Source organism: Apaloderma vittatum, unplaced genomic scaffold, assembly GCF_000703405.1.
Source record: "Apaloderma vittatum isolate BGI_N311 unplaced genomic scaffold, ASM70340v1 scaffold11969, whole genome shotgun sequence".
NCBI lineage: Eukaryota > Metazoa > Chordata > Aves > Trogoniformes > Trogonidae > Apaloderma > Apaloderma vittatum.
The window spans coordinates 196-12,695 of record NW_009734651.1 but is presented as its reverse complement, the minus strand read 5'-3'; the positions used below and the strand labels follow the sequence as shown (position 1 = coordinate 12,695).

Sequence of the window (12,500 nt, the reverse complement as noted above, 5' to 3'; positions counted from 1 at the left end):
AGAGTGGTCAGTAAAACAGTGCAAGGAGTGACTTATATTCACCATCCTTCACTCCTCAATTCCTGAGTTCAGTTCCCTGCACCGTGGTGGGGAACTGCTCCAGGAGCTTCAAAGCTCTGCTAAAGCCTTACGAGGCCACTGCCAGAGCATGGTGTGCAAACCCGAGCACTGTGCTCCCAGAAAACAAGCTTTTTCTCTGCAGTCAGAGTGTAGCTTTATTTGTCTGCAGTAATGGGAGCGGCTGGATTTCTAGCTAGCAGTAGGTAGGAAGGGCCAGAGGAAGAGAGAAATCAAGCTTTTCAGTACGCAGGCTCGAGAAGGAGAAATGGGCAGTAGATAAGTAACCCAAGTCGTTTCAAGTCCCGCTGTCTTTCATGGCTACACGAACATGAGTTTGAAGGGGCTTTGTCTTTAAATCCTGCTTACGAACTCTGCCAAGGGGGTGAACAACAAGCAGGTACATCTGACCGGTGTGTAAACCTGGACTAACGCGCTGCAGTCTGTGGTAAGAGACTCCCTTAGGCCACATGAAGCCTCCTGTAACATGGGGAGCGAGACGACATCCAGTACAGCGACACTTTGGTATCTTGGCACTGGAGAAGAGTAAATCAGTTCTTGTATTTGTACGTGAAAGCGAACAAAAGCCTTTTAATCCTTCCGTGGGTTCCCTATGGGCCTGTCAGCAGCGCTGGTGTGAGGAGCCGCAGCCGTGCTGGTGAACTGGTTCCCCTTTGTTCTGGCCTCCTGTTCCTTTTCCTCCTTGTCTCATTTGCCTCTCTGTCCCCTCAGTCAGCTCCCAGGCTCTCTAGAGTGATGGTTCTCATTGAAAAATGAGCGTGAGGGAGTTCAGTAGTGACCCTTCCTCTGCTCTTCCCGGCAGCACAGCGACTCGGATTCAGAGCCGGAGTTTTCCTCCCTCTCGCCTTCCATCCCGAGTGCCATCCCTGTGACTGGAGAGTCCTACTGCAACTGCGAGAATCAGAGCGAAGCACCCTACTGCTCCAGCCTCCATGCCCTCCACCGCATCAAGGACTGCCGGTGCGGCGAGGAGGATGAGTGTAAGGAAAGGGGCTCCCCAAAATCCCACCCATAGACCTTTGGGGTTTGAGCTGGTCTGGCAGCACAGACTGCACCCCTCCACGGCTCCATCGCTTGTCACGGGAGCCCTTATCTCTGTCCTGGTGTGCTGTGCTCCTTTGTTTACATCTCAAGGCTGCGTAGACCGTAGGAAGATTAGAAGCCCGTGCCTCCTGTGGTGTTATGAGGGCTCAGTGCTGAACTCGTTCATCCATCAGAGTTCACCTCTGGGGACCTACTTTCAAATCCAGCTTTAGGCCACTGGTGAAACTGGCCCCTGTGATTACAGCCCTCTTGCTGCTGATCCCCGGTGGCGCTGGCAGGGCACCTGGCCGCGTGGCAGGGCGTGCTCAGAGCAGAGGGGCGAGGTAGGCAGAGGGTGCCTTTGGGCTGGATGAGAGAGCGGAGCTGCTCTTTGAGCCTACGCAAAGTGTAGGAAGAAAGGAGGCTCCGCCTGGGTGTGCAGAGCCTCATGTTAGCCAAAAATGGGGACTGGCAAATGCTGACAGTTGGGGTTCAGAGCGCTGAACCACACCGGTGGGACGCTGCACAATAGTTCAGGCCTCAAACAACTCTCCGATGTGCACGGCTTAGGGTTTACCCTCTTAAATGGTAAAAACAAATAAATAAATACCTTGACAGGCCTTCAAAACAAATGTCCACCTGTGCTATGGCTTGAGGATTGCTCCCCGAGGACCTTTGCCCATCCTTGTCCCTTCTGTGCTTCCCCAAACAGATTTTGACTGGGTATGGGACGACCTGAATAAATCAACAGCCACCCTGCTGACCTGTGACAATCGCAAGGTGAACTTCCACATGGAGTACAGCTGTGGCACCGCCGCCATCCGGGGCAACAAAGAGCTGGCAGACGGGCAGCACTTCTGGGAGATCAAGATGACCTCGCCTGTCTATGGCACAGACATGGTACGTGGGGCAGAGTCACTTATGGGCACAGAGAAACATCCAGGTTTCTTTAAACAGGGAGAATGAAGGAGTGCCCACTGTAGGAGAAGATCAGATTTGAGGCCATCTAAGGAACCTGAAGGTGCACAAGTCCGTGGGACCTGATGAGATGCATCTGTGGGGCCTGAGGGAAGTGGTAGGTGAAGTTGCTAAGCCACTGCCCATCATATTTGAGAAATCATGGCAGTCTGGTGAAGATAACTAACTAGAAAAGGGGAAAAAGGAAGATCCAGGGAACTACAGGCTAATTGGTCTATCCTCTGTGCCTGGCAAGATCATGGAGTGGATCCTCCTGGAAAGTCTGCTAGGGCACATGGAAAACAAGGTGATGGGTGACAGCCAGCATAGCTTCACCAAGGGCAAATGGAGTCTCACAGATTTGGTGGCCGCCTATGGTGAGGCTGCAGCATCGACAGATAAGGGAAGAGCAACTGACATAATCTATCTGGATGTGTACAAAATATTTGACACCATCCCATACGACATCCTTGTATCTAAATTGGAGAGACATGGATCTGATGGACAGACCACTCGATGGATAAGATATTGGCTGGATGGTCGCACTTGAAGAGTTGTGGTCAACACACCAGAGAGAAGGGATGTCATCCAGAGGGACCTGGACAGCCTGGAGAGGGGGGCCTGAGAAAACCTCAGGAAGTTCAACAAGGCCAAGTGCAAGGTCCTGCCGCTGGGTCGGGGCAATCCCAAGCACAAACAGGCTGGATGGAGAGCAGCCCTGAGGGGGAGGACTTGCGGGTGTTGGTGGATGAAAAACTGGACATGAGCCACCAACATGCACCTGCAGCCCAGAAAGCCAATCGTACTGTGGGCTGCATCACAAGATGCGTGGTGGCCAGCAGGTTGAGGGAGATTCTCCCCTTCCACTTCGGTGAGACCCCCACCTGCAGTTCTGTGTCCAGCTCTCATGAGACCTCAGCATAAAAAAGACATGGACCTCTTGGAATGGGTCCTGAGGATGCCACAAAGATGCTCAGGGGGTGGAGCACCTCTCCTACGAGGACAGGCTGAGAGATTTGGGGCTGTTCAGCCTGGAGAAGGCTCTGGGGAGACCTTACAGCACCTTCCAGTACTTAAAGGGGGCTTAGAAGAATGAAGGGCAGGAACTCTATCAATGAGTGTAGTGACCAGGACAAGGGGTAATGGTTTCAAACTGAAAGAGAGGAGATTTTGAATAGATATTAGGAAGAAATTCTTCAGTGAGCATGGTGAGATCGTGGCACAGGTTGCCCAGAGAAGTTGTGGAAGCCCCCTTTCTGGACGTGTTCCAGGCCAGGTTGGACAGGGCTCTGAGCAACCTGGTCTGGTGGAAGGTGTTCCTGCCCATGGCAGGCGGTTGGAACTAGATGACTGTTAAGGTTCCTTCCAACACAAACCATCCTACGGTTCTTTGACCAGGAGAGCACCTTTCTCCAGCAATTCAGCTGGGCCTCATGTAGGAAAGTAAATTGGAGCTGGGAGCCTTCAGCTCTGTCCTGAAACCTCTGACTTTGTTTCACCAAAACATCTGAGTTGTTTGGACTGTGCTGAGAAAAGGAGGGAAGAGCCAGAAGTGGAGTCTCGGTTGTGTTTTGTTGCTTGAAAAGACGCTAAGCTTGTGCTCTTCTTCCTGACTTTGCCTCCTAGATGGTGGGAATTGGGACGTCGGATGTGAATCTGGACAAGTACCGCCACACCTTCTGCAGCCTGCTAGGCAAGGACGAGGACAGCTGGGGACTCTCCTACACAGGTACCACAGGCAGGGCAGCAGCAGAGGGCAGGGTGGCTGGAAGGGCTGGAGCGGGTGTAAGTGTTGTCCTAAGGGGTTTAGAATTAAACGATCTGAACAGGGCTGATGCCATAAAGGCCACCAGGCCTGTGAGTCCCTTCATTAACAACAAGCGGAGCGACTGCCAGCAGCTCTTAGCTCTTGGAACAAGCTCGCCTCACCTGCGTTTTCCAGAGGCCTTGAAACTGGCGTGTGACCCCTTAGGGTGCCTGGACTGCTGGTTGCGCCTCACTGGGGGTTTTGGTGCCGGTGCCTGCACTGCCCTGGCATTGCAAAACCTCAGCCTTCCCCTTTTTGTCGCCCGCTCTAGGGTGGTAGGGCAGGGATTGGGCACTGAGCGTGGCCATACTTGCAGCATAGGAGTTGGGGTGAATTTGTGGAGCACAGGCTTTCCAGTAAGCGCTGGGTTTTTGTGTTTTAAGGACTGCTGCATCACAAGGGAGACAAAACAAACTTCTCCTCGAGGTTTGGCCAAGGCTCCATCATTGGGGTGCATTTGGACACGTGGCACGGGACACTCACGTTCTTCAAAAACCGCAAGTGCATTGGTAAGAGCAAGGGTGGGTGCAGAGGGGCTGGGAGGGCAGAGCTCTGGCTGAACTTGCAGTCTGGATGCAGGGGAAAAAACGTTGGCAAAGTAGAAGACTGAAGCATGAGACAAATAGGAGGAAGGTTCCATTCATTGCTTAATAGATTGGGATTTCAAAATGTTTTCCCAAGCATTTTCCGACAGCTCTGTAGTTAACAGCTGCAGGGTAGTCGGGAGGAGGGAGATCCCCCTCATCAAAACTAAGGTGACCGCCTGATGTTGTCCCTTGCCCTGCAGGGGTTGCAGCCACGAAGCTGCAGAACAAGAAGTTTTACCCCATGGTGTGCTCGACGGCGGCCAAGAGCAGCATGAAGGTGATCCGTTCCTGCGCCAGCTGCACGTCCCTCCAGTATCTGTGCTGTTACCGCCTGCGCCAGCTCCTGCCCGACTACGTAGACACGCTGGAGGTGCTGCCGTTGCCACCGGGACTCAAGCAGGTGCTACACAACAAACTGGGGTGGGTCTTGAGCATGAACTATAGCACGTCGAAGCCTTCCTCCTCCTCGTCTTCAGGAAGCGACTCAGATAGCTCTTGTGGCTCAGATGCAGAGGCCTGCCAAAGGAAGAGGTGCAGGAGGACATAATGTCTGCAGACGAACTGCTGTCAGGGAGTCGGGTGGGGTTTTGTCCTGTCATCTGCGAGGGCTGGCCAGGCCTGATGCACCTCTTTCTTCACGGGGATTTCCACTTCTACTCGTTTGCAAAGATTTCTCCTGGGCTGTCAGAAATCTTTCGCCGAAACATCCAGCATGTCCATTGAAAAGACCTGTTGACTCCAAGACGTCCCAGCTCTGTGAAACAGGTAGACTGCAGCCAAATATCTGAGCTTCATTGCGTGACTTGCTGTCCAAGCCTCTTCCTGAAGGATCTCCCTTCTCGCTGTCCCCAGAGACACGATCTATGGTGGCCTCCTGGTTTCAAAATGTACTAGACTCCAGTCAAATAAGGGACTTGCCTCATCAAAAGGCAAAATCAAAGACCAGTCCCCTCTTCCTAACTGTTGTGCTTTGGTTTGGTGTCTGCCATGAACTTGTCACACGGTGGGGCATGGTCGAGCAGTGGCACCTAAGGAAACGGGCTCCTAGAGCTGCATCTGCACCGCTGGTGTGAAAGAGCAGCCACTACCACGAGTTGAGCTGTTGCTGATCTTTCTCGAGTCCCCGGTGACCTCTGTTGCTTTGCATGTTGGTTCCTGCTGTTTCTCCTGTATCGAAGACTGTATTAAACTGTAATAATAAAAGTAGGAACACTGTCTTTTTTTCCTCTTGCAACCCTCTTGCAGGAATCCAGATGTGCTTGTCAGAAAGCCACGCTAGCAGAGCTGCCAGCAAGCGGGTGATTTTTAAACACAGCGCTTGTGTGGCAGATCTAGAGGAGGTAAAGGCAGTGGAGATCACTTTCCCACTGCCCTGGGGAGGGTTCTTGTGCTTCCCACTGAAACATGGGGTTTAACGGCCACAGTGGGCAGCTCCAGTTCCTCCTGTTTATACCCCTCAAAGCCAAAGCAGCACTGCTGGGAGAGGGGACAGGGAAGGCTAGGAAGAATGCGCTGGCAGCTTTTCCCAGCTTCTGGTCTCTCCTCCAGTGAGCAGCGTGTTTGCACATGGTTTAGGTCTGAGCTGGTGCCAAAGAGTATTGGAAAGTGGGAGGGGGTTGCAATAACTGGGAGAGGAAATGGCTTTTACCCCGTCCTCTCCATAGATTTCATCCCATCACGGTCACTGGAAAACAAAACTCCAGCTGCTGCCTTTTCCCCTGTTCCTACTACAGACCTGCAAAGGCTCTGGTGAAGCTTGTTGCACCACGTTCTTTTATTCCTCTCTGTGCCTTTCCTGCACCATGAATCTTGAAGAGTAGATGGCTCTCACTTCTCTGGTGACAGGTTTTAAAGGAGAACCTCAGTGAAGTAGGACAGTCACTCTGTCAATCCACCTGCATCGGTGCTGCAGTGAGGAAAAAGCAGCCTTGCTGGATTGCTCCTCCCCAGGAACTAGTTCAAGTGTTAGCAGATGGAAGCAGAAGAATCCCTGGCAAAGAGGAACTTTGTCTGGAGGATGCCCTCCCACTTCTGCAGCACCAGTTGGCCTTGCTTTGAGCCAGCAAGCTGCTGCTCACAGAAGTTCAGGGTTTTCTTTGTCCTTGTGGAATTAGCAATACCAAAATCTCAGGCACTGGGGGGCTCTGGCCCCTGCTGTCCTGTCTGCAGAGATTTCCAAGTAAAAACTGGAGCACTTGCTTTGGGAAAAGAGAATCCCATCAAACCCCACTATTTTGCATGGATTTTTTTGGAGCTTATCTTGCATTTCCTTATGTTGGTAGCTCAGCCAAGAAACTCCCCTCCCCTGCCCTGAGCTCTGCGTTATCCCAAGGATGTGGTTCCTCTCTGGCCAAATGGTTTTGACAATTGGTGAACATTTTCTGAGGGAACTCCAGCAGGAACCCCCTGCCTGAGGAAGTCACAAGACTAGGACTTACAGCAGCACGTCCAGTCTCACCGAAGAGCCAGCAGGGAGCAGGATGGTTAAAGTCAGCCCACGCTGCAAAAATACACGTCTCATTCAACAGCTCATCTGAAAGGCAGCACAGGACAGACTCATCAAGTGGCTGTCTCAGTAGAGAAGCTGATCCTGTGCTGCTCGGGGACAGATTCACCAACACTTTCACATCCAGCCCCTGTTCCAACCATTCCTTAGCTCTCTTTAAGAGACAGCCAGCTTTCCAGCCAGGTGGGACAGAAAGCTGGGACAGCTAAAAGAGGAAAGGAGAGCCAAGAGGCTGAAGAAAGCATCTGTAATGAGACATTTATTGATGTGCAAGTCTGTTCTGAAATGGAATCAGCTGCTTCCCTGGATGAGCTCCCAGCAGCACTGCCATGCCAGCAGTGGCTCAGCCCCAGCTGAGTCTTGGCAGATATGGCAAGCACCCGCAAGGCCCACGGGCCCTCTACGTGCGCAGGTCCATGATGAGGTCATGGTCGGTGGATAACACAAACAAGTAGATGCAGTGGGAAGAGTCTGTCCCGGCTCGGCGGTCTTGCCTGCTGATGTCCGATTTCACTGAGATGTCAGTTTTTCATCATCTGTGCTGCATTCTTCCCAAGCCTTTGAGCACACAAATGAAGGAAGCAGTTAGCACACGTGCTCTAAGAGAGGTCTCAGATCCCCCCTGCAAGGCTCAATCCCATCGTTACAGTGAGGATCCATGACTGAGCCTTCAGCCAAACATACCAGGATCAGGGGATAAAGCTCAGAAGAAGCGAGGTTTATCACTTGCAAATAGGCCTCGTGCATGCTCAGAGTTGTGTGCTGCACCTCTAGTGTAAGGTAGAGAGCTGTAAAACCACTTCCAAAGAGGCTGTGCTACGGACAGAGATCACAGCTCCAGGTGATAAAAAAGGAGAGGGGAGTATTTGACAACATGAGACTTTTAAGCGCTTTCCGTTAGATAAGGGACTTGTTTTTAATGAGATGAATACTGACAAAAACAAGTATTTCCTGATAAAAATGTATCTTTGTAAAATGGCTAAGGTGTTGTCAGAAAGGTGAGACAGCATCCTAATCTAATCCTGCTCCCCCAACACCTTGCTGAGCCAGTCTAGCTCAGGGAGCAGCAAAAAGCTAAGGGGAGCAGGGAAAGGGAGAATTCAGTGAGCTAAATCAGCTCCTGAAGGATAAGAAAACAGAAGAGCAAGGAAAGCATGGGGTATGCCTTGGGGACAGCCAGTAAGAGAGCTCAAGTGTCCTGTGGTACAGGAGGTGAAGTACATTTTCTGCTTAAAAGTGATGTAGAGCTGTTGGACTATAACAGCAGCCACCCGAGGCATCACCCATTTCCAATGAAAACCAAGCAAAACTGACAGACAGACCGTGTTGGACAAGGGCAGTGGGATGCATCCAACAGACCCTCAGCTTTGAGCAGGTCCTGTGAGGTGAGACCAAGGCAGAGAGAGGCCTGGAAGGGCTAAAGGTGAAACTAAGCTATGGTTTAAGTCACACACCCAGCTGGAGACCAGCCTTGCCTTTCTGGAGAACTGATTTCACGCTCGAGGATTGTTTGCTCCATCAATAAAGACCTTTAAGCAAGGAAGCACGTGGCACCCCTCCCTGCCTGCATCCTCCAGGCTTTTAACAGGACACTGATGGGTTTGAGGGCTTACCCATAACAGGAGGCTTGGGGAGGGATACGCTTCCACTATAGCTGCTGCTGCTGTTGCAGGGCTGATCCTGTTAAACTGCTGGATTTGTCTCTTCCACACCTGCCAGAGTCCTGTGCTGTCCTTCACTCGCACAGAGGCTGAAAACGATCGAGACACACCTAGTCTGGACCCATACGCTGATGCTGTCAAGGACAGGCTGGCAGCCACAGATAAACGTTCCTGTAGCTTCCACTGAGGTTTCCCAAAGCTCTGGGTTTGGGAAGTGACTTTTATGGCTCACTCTCACAGGCATTTTGCTATTGCCTTCATCAGTGCAGAGACATGCTGGCCAAACTCCTGCCACATGTCTAGGCACACCACTCCAGGTGTTACCCCACAGTGGCAGCACTACCAGTGCCTGGAGGAGGAGCGACAAGAGGAGAAACACAACAACACGCTGACAAACGGGCCAAAGACAGGCTCGGGTGTGCCATCCCTCCTCGACCCTCAGCCAGTAACGCTGGCATCAGCCCTGGCCGCCAAAGGCAGCCAGCAAGAGCAGTGAGGTAGGGTAGGACATGTCTCTCAGCAGGAGGAAGCTGGGCTGGAGCTGGCAGGGGAGGCTGCTTGCATTAGCTCTATTGTCACAGCACCACAGTAAAGCCTGCTCATCCTTGTTAGGATCCCAGTAAGCCAGCGAGTCATAACCCCCTTTGGGCCATACTCAGGCAGGGCAGGAATTTAGTTCAAGGGATATCAAGCAAGGGTTTAGATGGTATTTGACCTAGTTGGCTGTTGTGGCATCACAAGGAGTGTTGCTGCTCTCCTGTGGGACACAGGCTCTGCAAGGCAGAGATCCGAGCGACAACCACAGGTCCTTTCAAAGGTAACTGGACAGTTCTTGGCAGTGTTGGGGAGGGGAGGCTGCATCAGCTCTGAAACGGGGTCTTAAGAACCAGAGGCTCCAAACCATACCACGAAGTCTGCAGTCCCTCTTCAGTGCTATTGCTGGCCAGGGTAAAGGAGGATGCATGCAGATAAAACCTGATCCTAGCCAGCCACCACCTCCCCTGGCAAAGCAGTCCTTACGTGAAAGCTCACCAGCAGGAGCCTTTTTGGCACAACTCAACACCAAGTAACATGAAGGACTGTAAGAAGTTTTACCTCTAGTATCTGCTCCTGAGCTGTAGACAGCTCTGGGCCAGGCTGTGAGCCAGGACTCTGCTTTCCAGGGCTAAGTGCCTGCTGCCTGCCCCATTCCCCGTTACACCTACAAGCAGGACACACCTCTCACACAGGCTCACACCTCAGGGCTGCTGCTTGATAAAGAGGAAAAGGCCAGCCTCAACCCACCCACATCTGTCACCTCCAGATCTAACTTGGAGCTACAGACAAAGGTGCTGAGTTTGCTCCAGGCCATCTGCCCTCATGGGTGGTGGCAGCTTCCCTGCAGGGAAGAGGAGATGTGAAACCAGGTTGAAAGCTGCTCAGTGGCAGAACTCAACAGGGCACAGCTGATTTTTTTTATATATGCATAACACTCTTGGTAAAATTTATCCTCACAGGCTTAAGTGAGAAAGAGCCCAGGAGGTGATGAGACAAGAGCTCTTCCTGAGAAATGCTCCAGACAGGACAGACCAAGCTACTGCAGCTGCATCTACGTGGGAAACCCTGGACAGGATCACACTATTCCCACAGAGGAGGTTTCTCTACCTAGCATGTACATGGACAAGGAGGACCCAAGCACACAAATGAGATATTCATGGGACAGGAAAAGGGCTCCAGGCATTAAGCATCTCTCAGGGCATTTAAGAGCAGTGCAATTCAGCAAGAGAAGTTGCCTCGGCTCCTCTGTATCACTGTGACCTTCTGCCTGGGGTACAGAGAAGCCTTGCCTGTGACCCCTTTCTGGCTACAAGATCCTCAGAGACTGCTGGAAACACATGCAGGAAGTACACCCTCAAGACCACAAAACGTAAGTCCTGACCCACATGAGCACAGACTTTGTGATTCACAGCCACCACACTGGCACCAAGCGTCAGTAGCTCAGCCCCAAATGCGTCCCCCACTGCAGACACATTGATCTCCACCTGCTGTGAGCTCCCCCGGCACAGCCCAGCAACGGCCGGGCTGTAGGTTTTGGTGGAGGAACCCTCTAGATCAGCCAAAGGCAACTCTTGGTTCAGGTCAGGCTGACTCGCTGACAAGGCATTGATAAAACTATACGGCGAGACAAATCACACCCATGTCTGTAGCAGCATTTCCCTCTGAGCCGCCCCCTCCTCACCTCTGGCAGGACAGCAGGGCCTTCTGAGGTGCATCTCATGGGTGGGAAAGGGCAGGAGCCAACCTCAGACTGTGGCCAAGAGCATTGCCTCTGGGCATGCACTGCACGCCACATCTGTCAACACCCAGCTGCTTCCAGCTCACCTCTTTCCCCGGGGCGTCAGCACTGATCTCCTCACAGCCACTGCCTATTCTAGCCTGTCATTCTCATTGGGACTGGATGGACTAGGAACTTCTCAGGGCAGAAGCACAGGCTGCCTAGACAGGTATAAAGAAAATGTTGTAGGACTGTGCACAAGCGCATATATCCCTAAAAACCTCCTGCTGTACTCAGACACGGCTTCTACCACAAGCCCTCTCCTTTCAAACCACCACCCTCTGTAACACGGCTTTGTTTCAGCATGGAGCAACAGCAGTTTGGAATGAACCCTCCCTCCCCTTCCGTGTACACTTGGCAAAGGGACTTTGCTGTAGAGCACTTAGTGTAGGTCTGGCTCTGAGATCTGTATCACTTGGGTTAGGGAAAAGAGGCGTTTAAAAAAATCTTCCCGCTCCACCAACATCTCTTTCTCCTCTTCAGTCTTCATCACAGGGCCATCCTAAAGAAGATGAAATAATTTCCAACACAAGCAGGGGTCTGGTGTGAAAACAGACCGCATGTCTTCCCCTGTGCAGAGCCTACGCAGTAAGAGGCACTAATACTCACAAGGCTAGTGATAATACTCAGTATTAAGCTGGTGAAAGACCATGGCTGAACCAAAAGCTAAAAATTCTCCCTGAACAAGCAGATCACCGAAGGTGCCAAACAAGGAAGACAGTTACAACTGCAGAAGTTGCTAACTAAGATGAAAGGGCACAAAATACCTTTGTCTGTACTGCACACATTGTTAGATGATCACGTTATCTACACTTACACTATCTGTGGTCGGTTATATGACCAGAGCATCTGCAATGTTTGATCCAGCCACAGCAAAAACACAGTTCTGGCTCTGTCTGAAATTCCTGTACTTAGGCTGAGCACAAGAACAGCCTATTCTGAGCCTCCACTGCCACATGGCTACCATTTGACATGGTATTCCAAAACCAAAATGGAATGGGAAGTCTACTTGGTAGACTCAGGTTCCCAGGGAAGGGGGTTCAAGAAGAAATCACCGGGCTTTCTAAATGAGAGGCCCAGTAGCAAATCCATCTAGCTCTCCTAGCTTGAGAGCCCCAGCATGAAAGCTCTCTGGGGCTGTCTAGACCATGCGGTAACTACAATGAGATCAAGCAGCCATGCCTATAAGGAGGCTATAAGGGTGCCTATAAGGATGGGTCAGGTGACCCAAATGGACCACTCACGGTGTTCCTTCCCATGGTGCTCACTATAAAAGGGCCCATGAGGAGTGCTGGTGCCTGCTGGGCTGGGGGGAATGCCATGGGCTGGCCATCATCTCTCCCTGTACTGCTGCTGTTGTTCCCACCTCCTGTTTTGATACTGCAGAGGAGCACCATTTGTTGGGACAGCTTGTTTTCCCTCTGCCTCCCCAGGTAAGAGTAGCAGAGCTTCTTTTCTGTTTTGGTTTTTTTTGGTGTTTTTTGGGTGTTTTTTGACTATCATGGGGACTCTGTGCTTGGGTACTCCTGTCTGTTCTGAGTCCGGTTTGGGACTTTTCTGCTTGGGA

At 51.7% G+C, this 12,500-nt stretch overlaps 2 protein-coding genes across 2 annotated transcripts in view; one reads left to right on the top strand and one right to left on the bottom strand.

Annotated features, from left to right (window-relative positions):
* Positions 1-5,240, top strand: part of SPSB3 (splA/ryanodine receptor domain and SOCS box containing 3) — a 5,842-nt gene extending 602 nt beyond the window's left edge. Inside the window, exons 2-6 of the mRNA XM_009876356.1 lie at positions 881-1,058; positions 1,814-2,001; positions 3,685-3,787; positions 4,249-4,374; positions 4,653-5,240. Of these exons, the coding sequence (XP_009874658.1) occupies positions 881-1,058; positions 1,814-2,001; positions 3,685-3,787; positions 4,249-4,374; positions 4,653-4,999 (942 nt within the window). The 3' untranslated portion in view covers positions 5,000-5,240. The remainder of the gene's footprint in view (positions 1-880; positions 1,059-1,813; positions 2,002-3,684; positions 3,788-4,248; positions 4,375-4,652) is intronic.
* A 2,118-nt stretch (positions 5,241-7,358) lies between these two features.
* Positions 7,359-11,423, bottom strand: LOC104279167 (probable crossover junction endonuclease EME2). The gene is given in 9 exon segments (XM_009876357.1): positions 7,359-7,480; positions 7,483-7,516; positions 8,572-8,708; positions 8,862-8,934; positions 8,936-8,968; positions 9,715-9,820; positions 10,627-10,770; positions 10,838-10,839; positions 11,349-11,423. Coding segments are annotated over 9 exon segments (726 nt in total).
* Between the last annotated feature and the right edge of the window lie 1,077 nt (positions 11,424-12,500).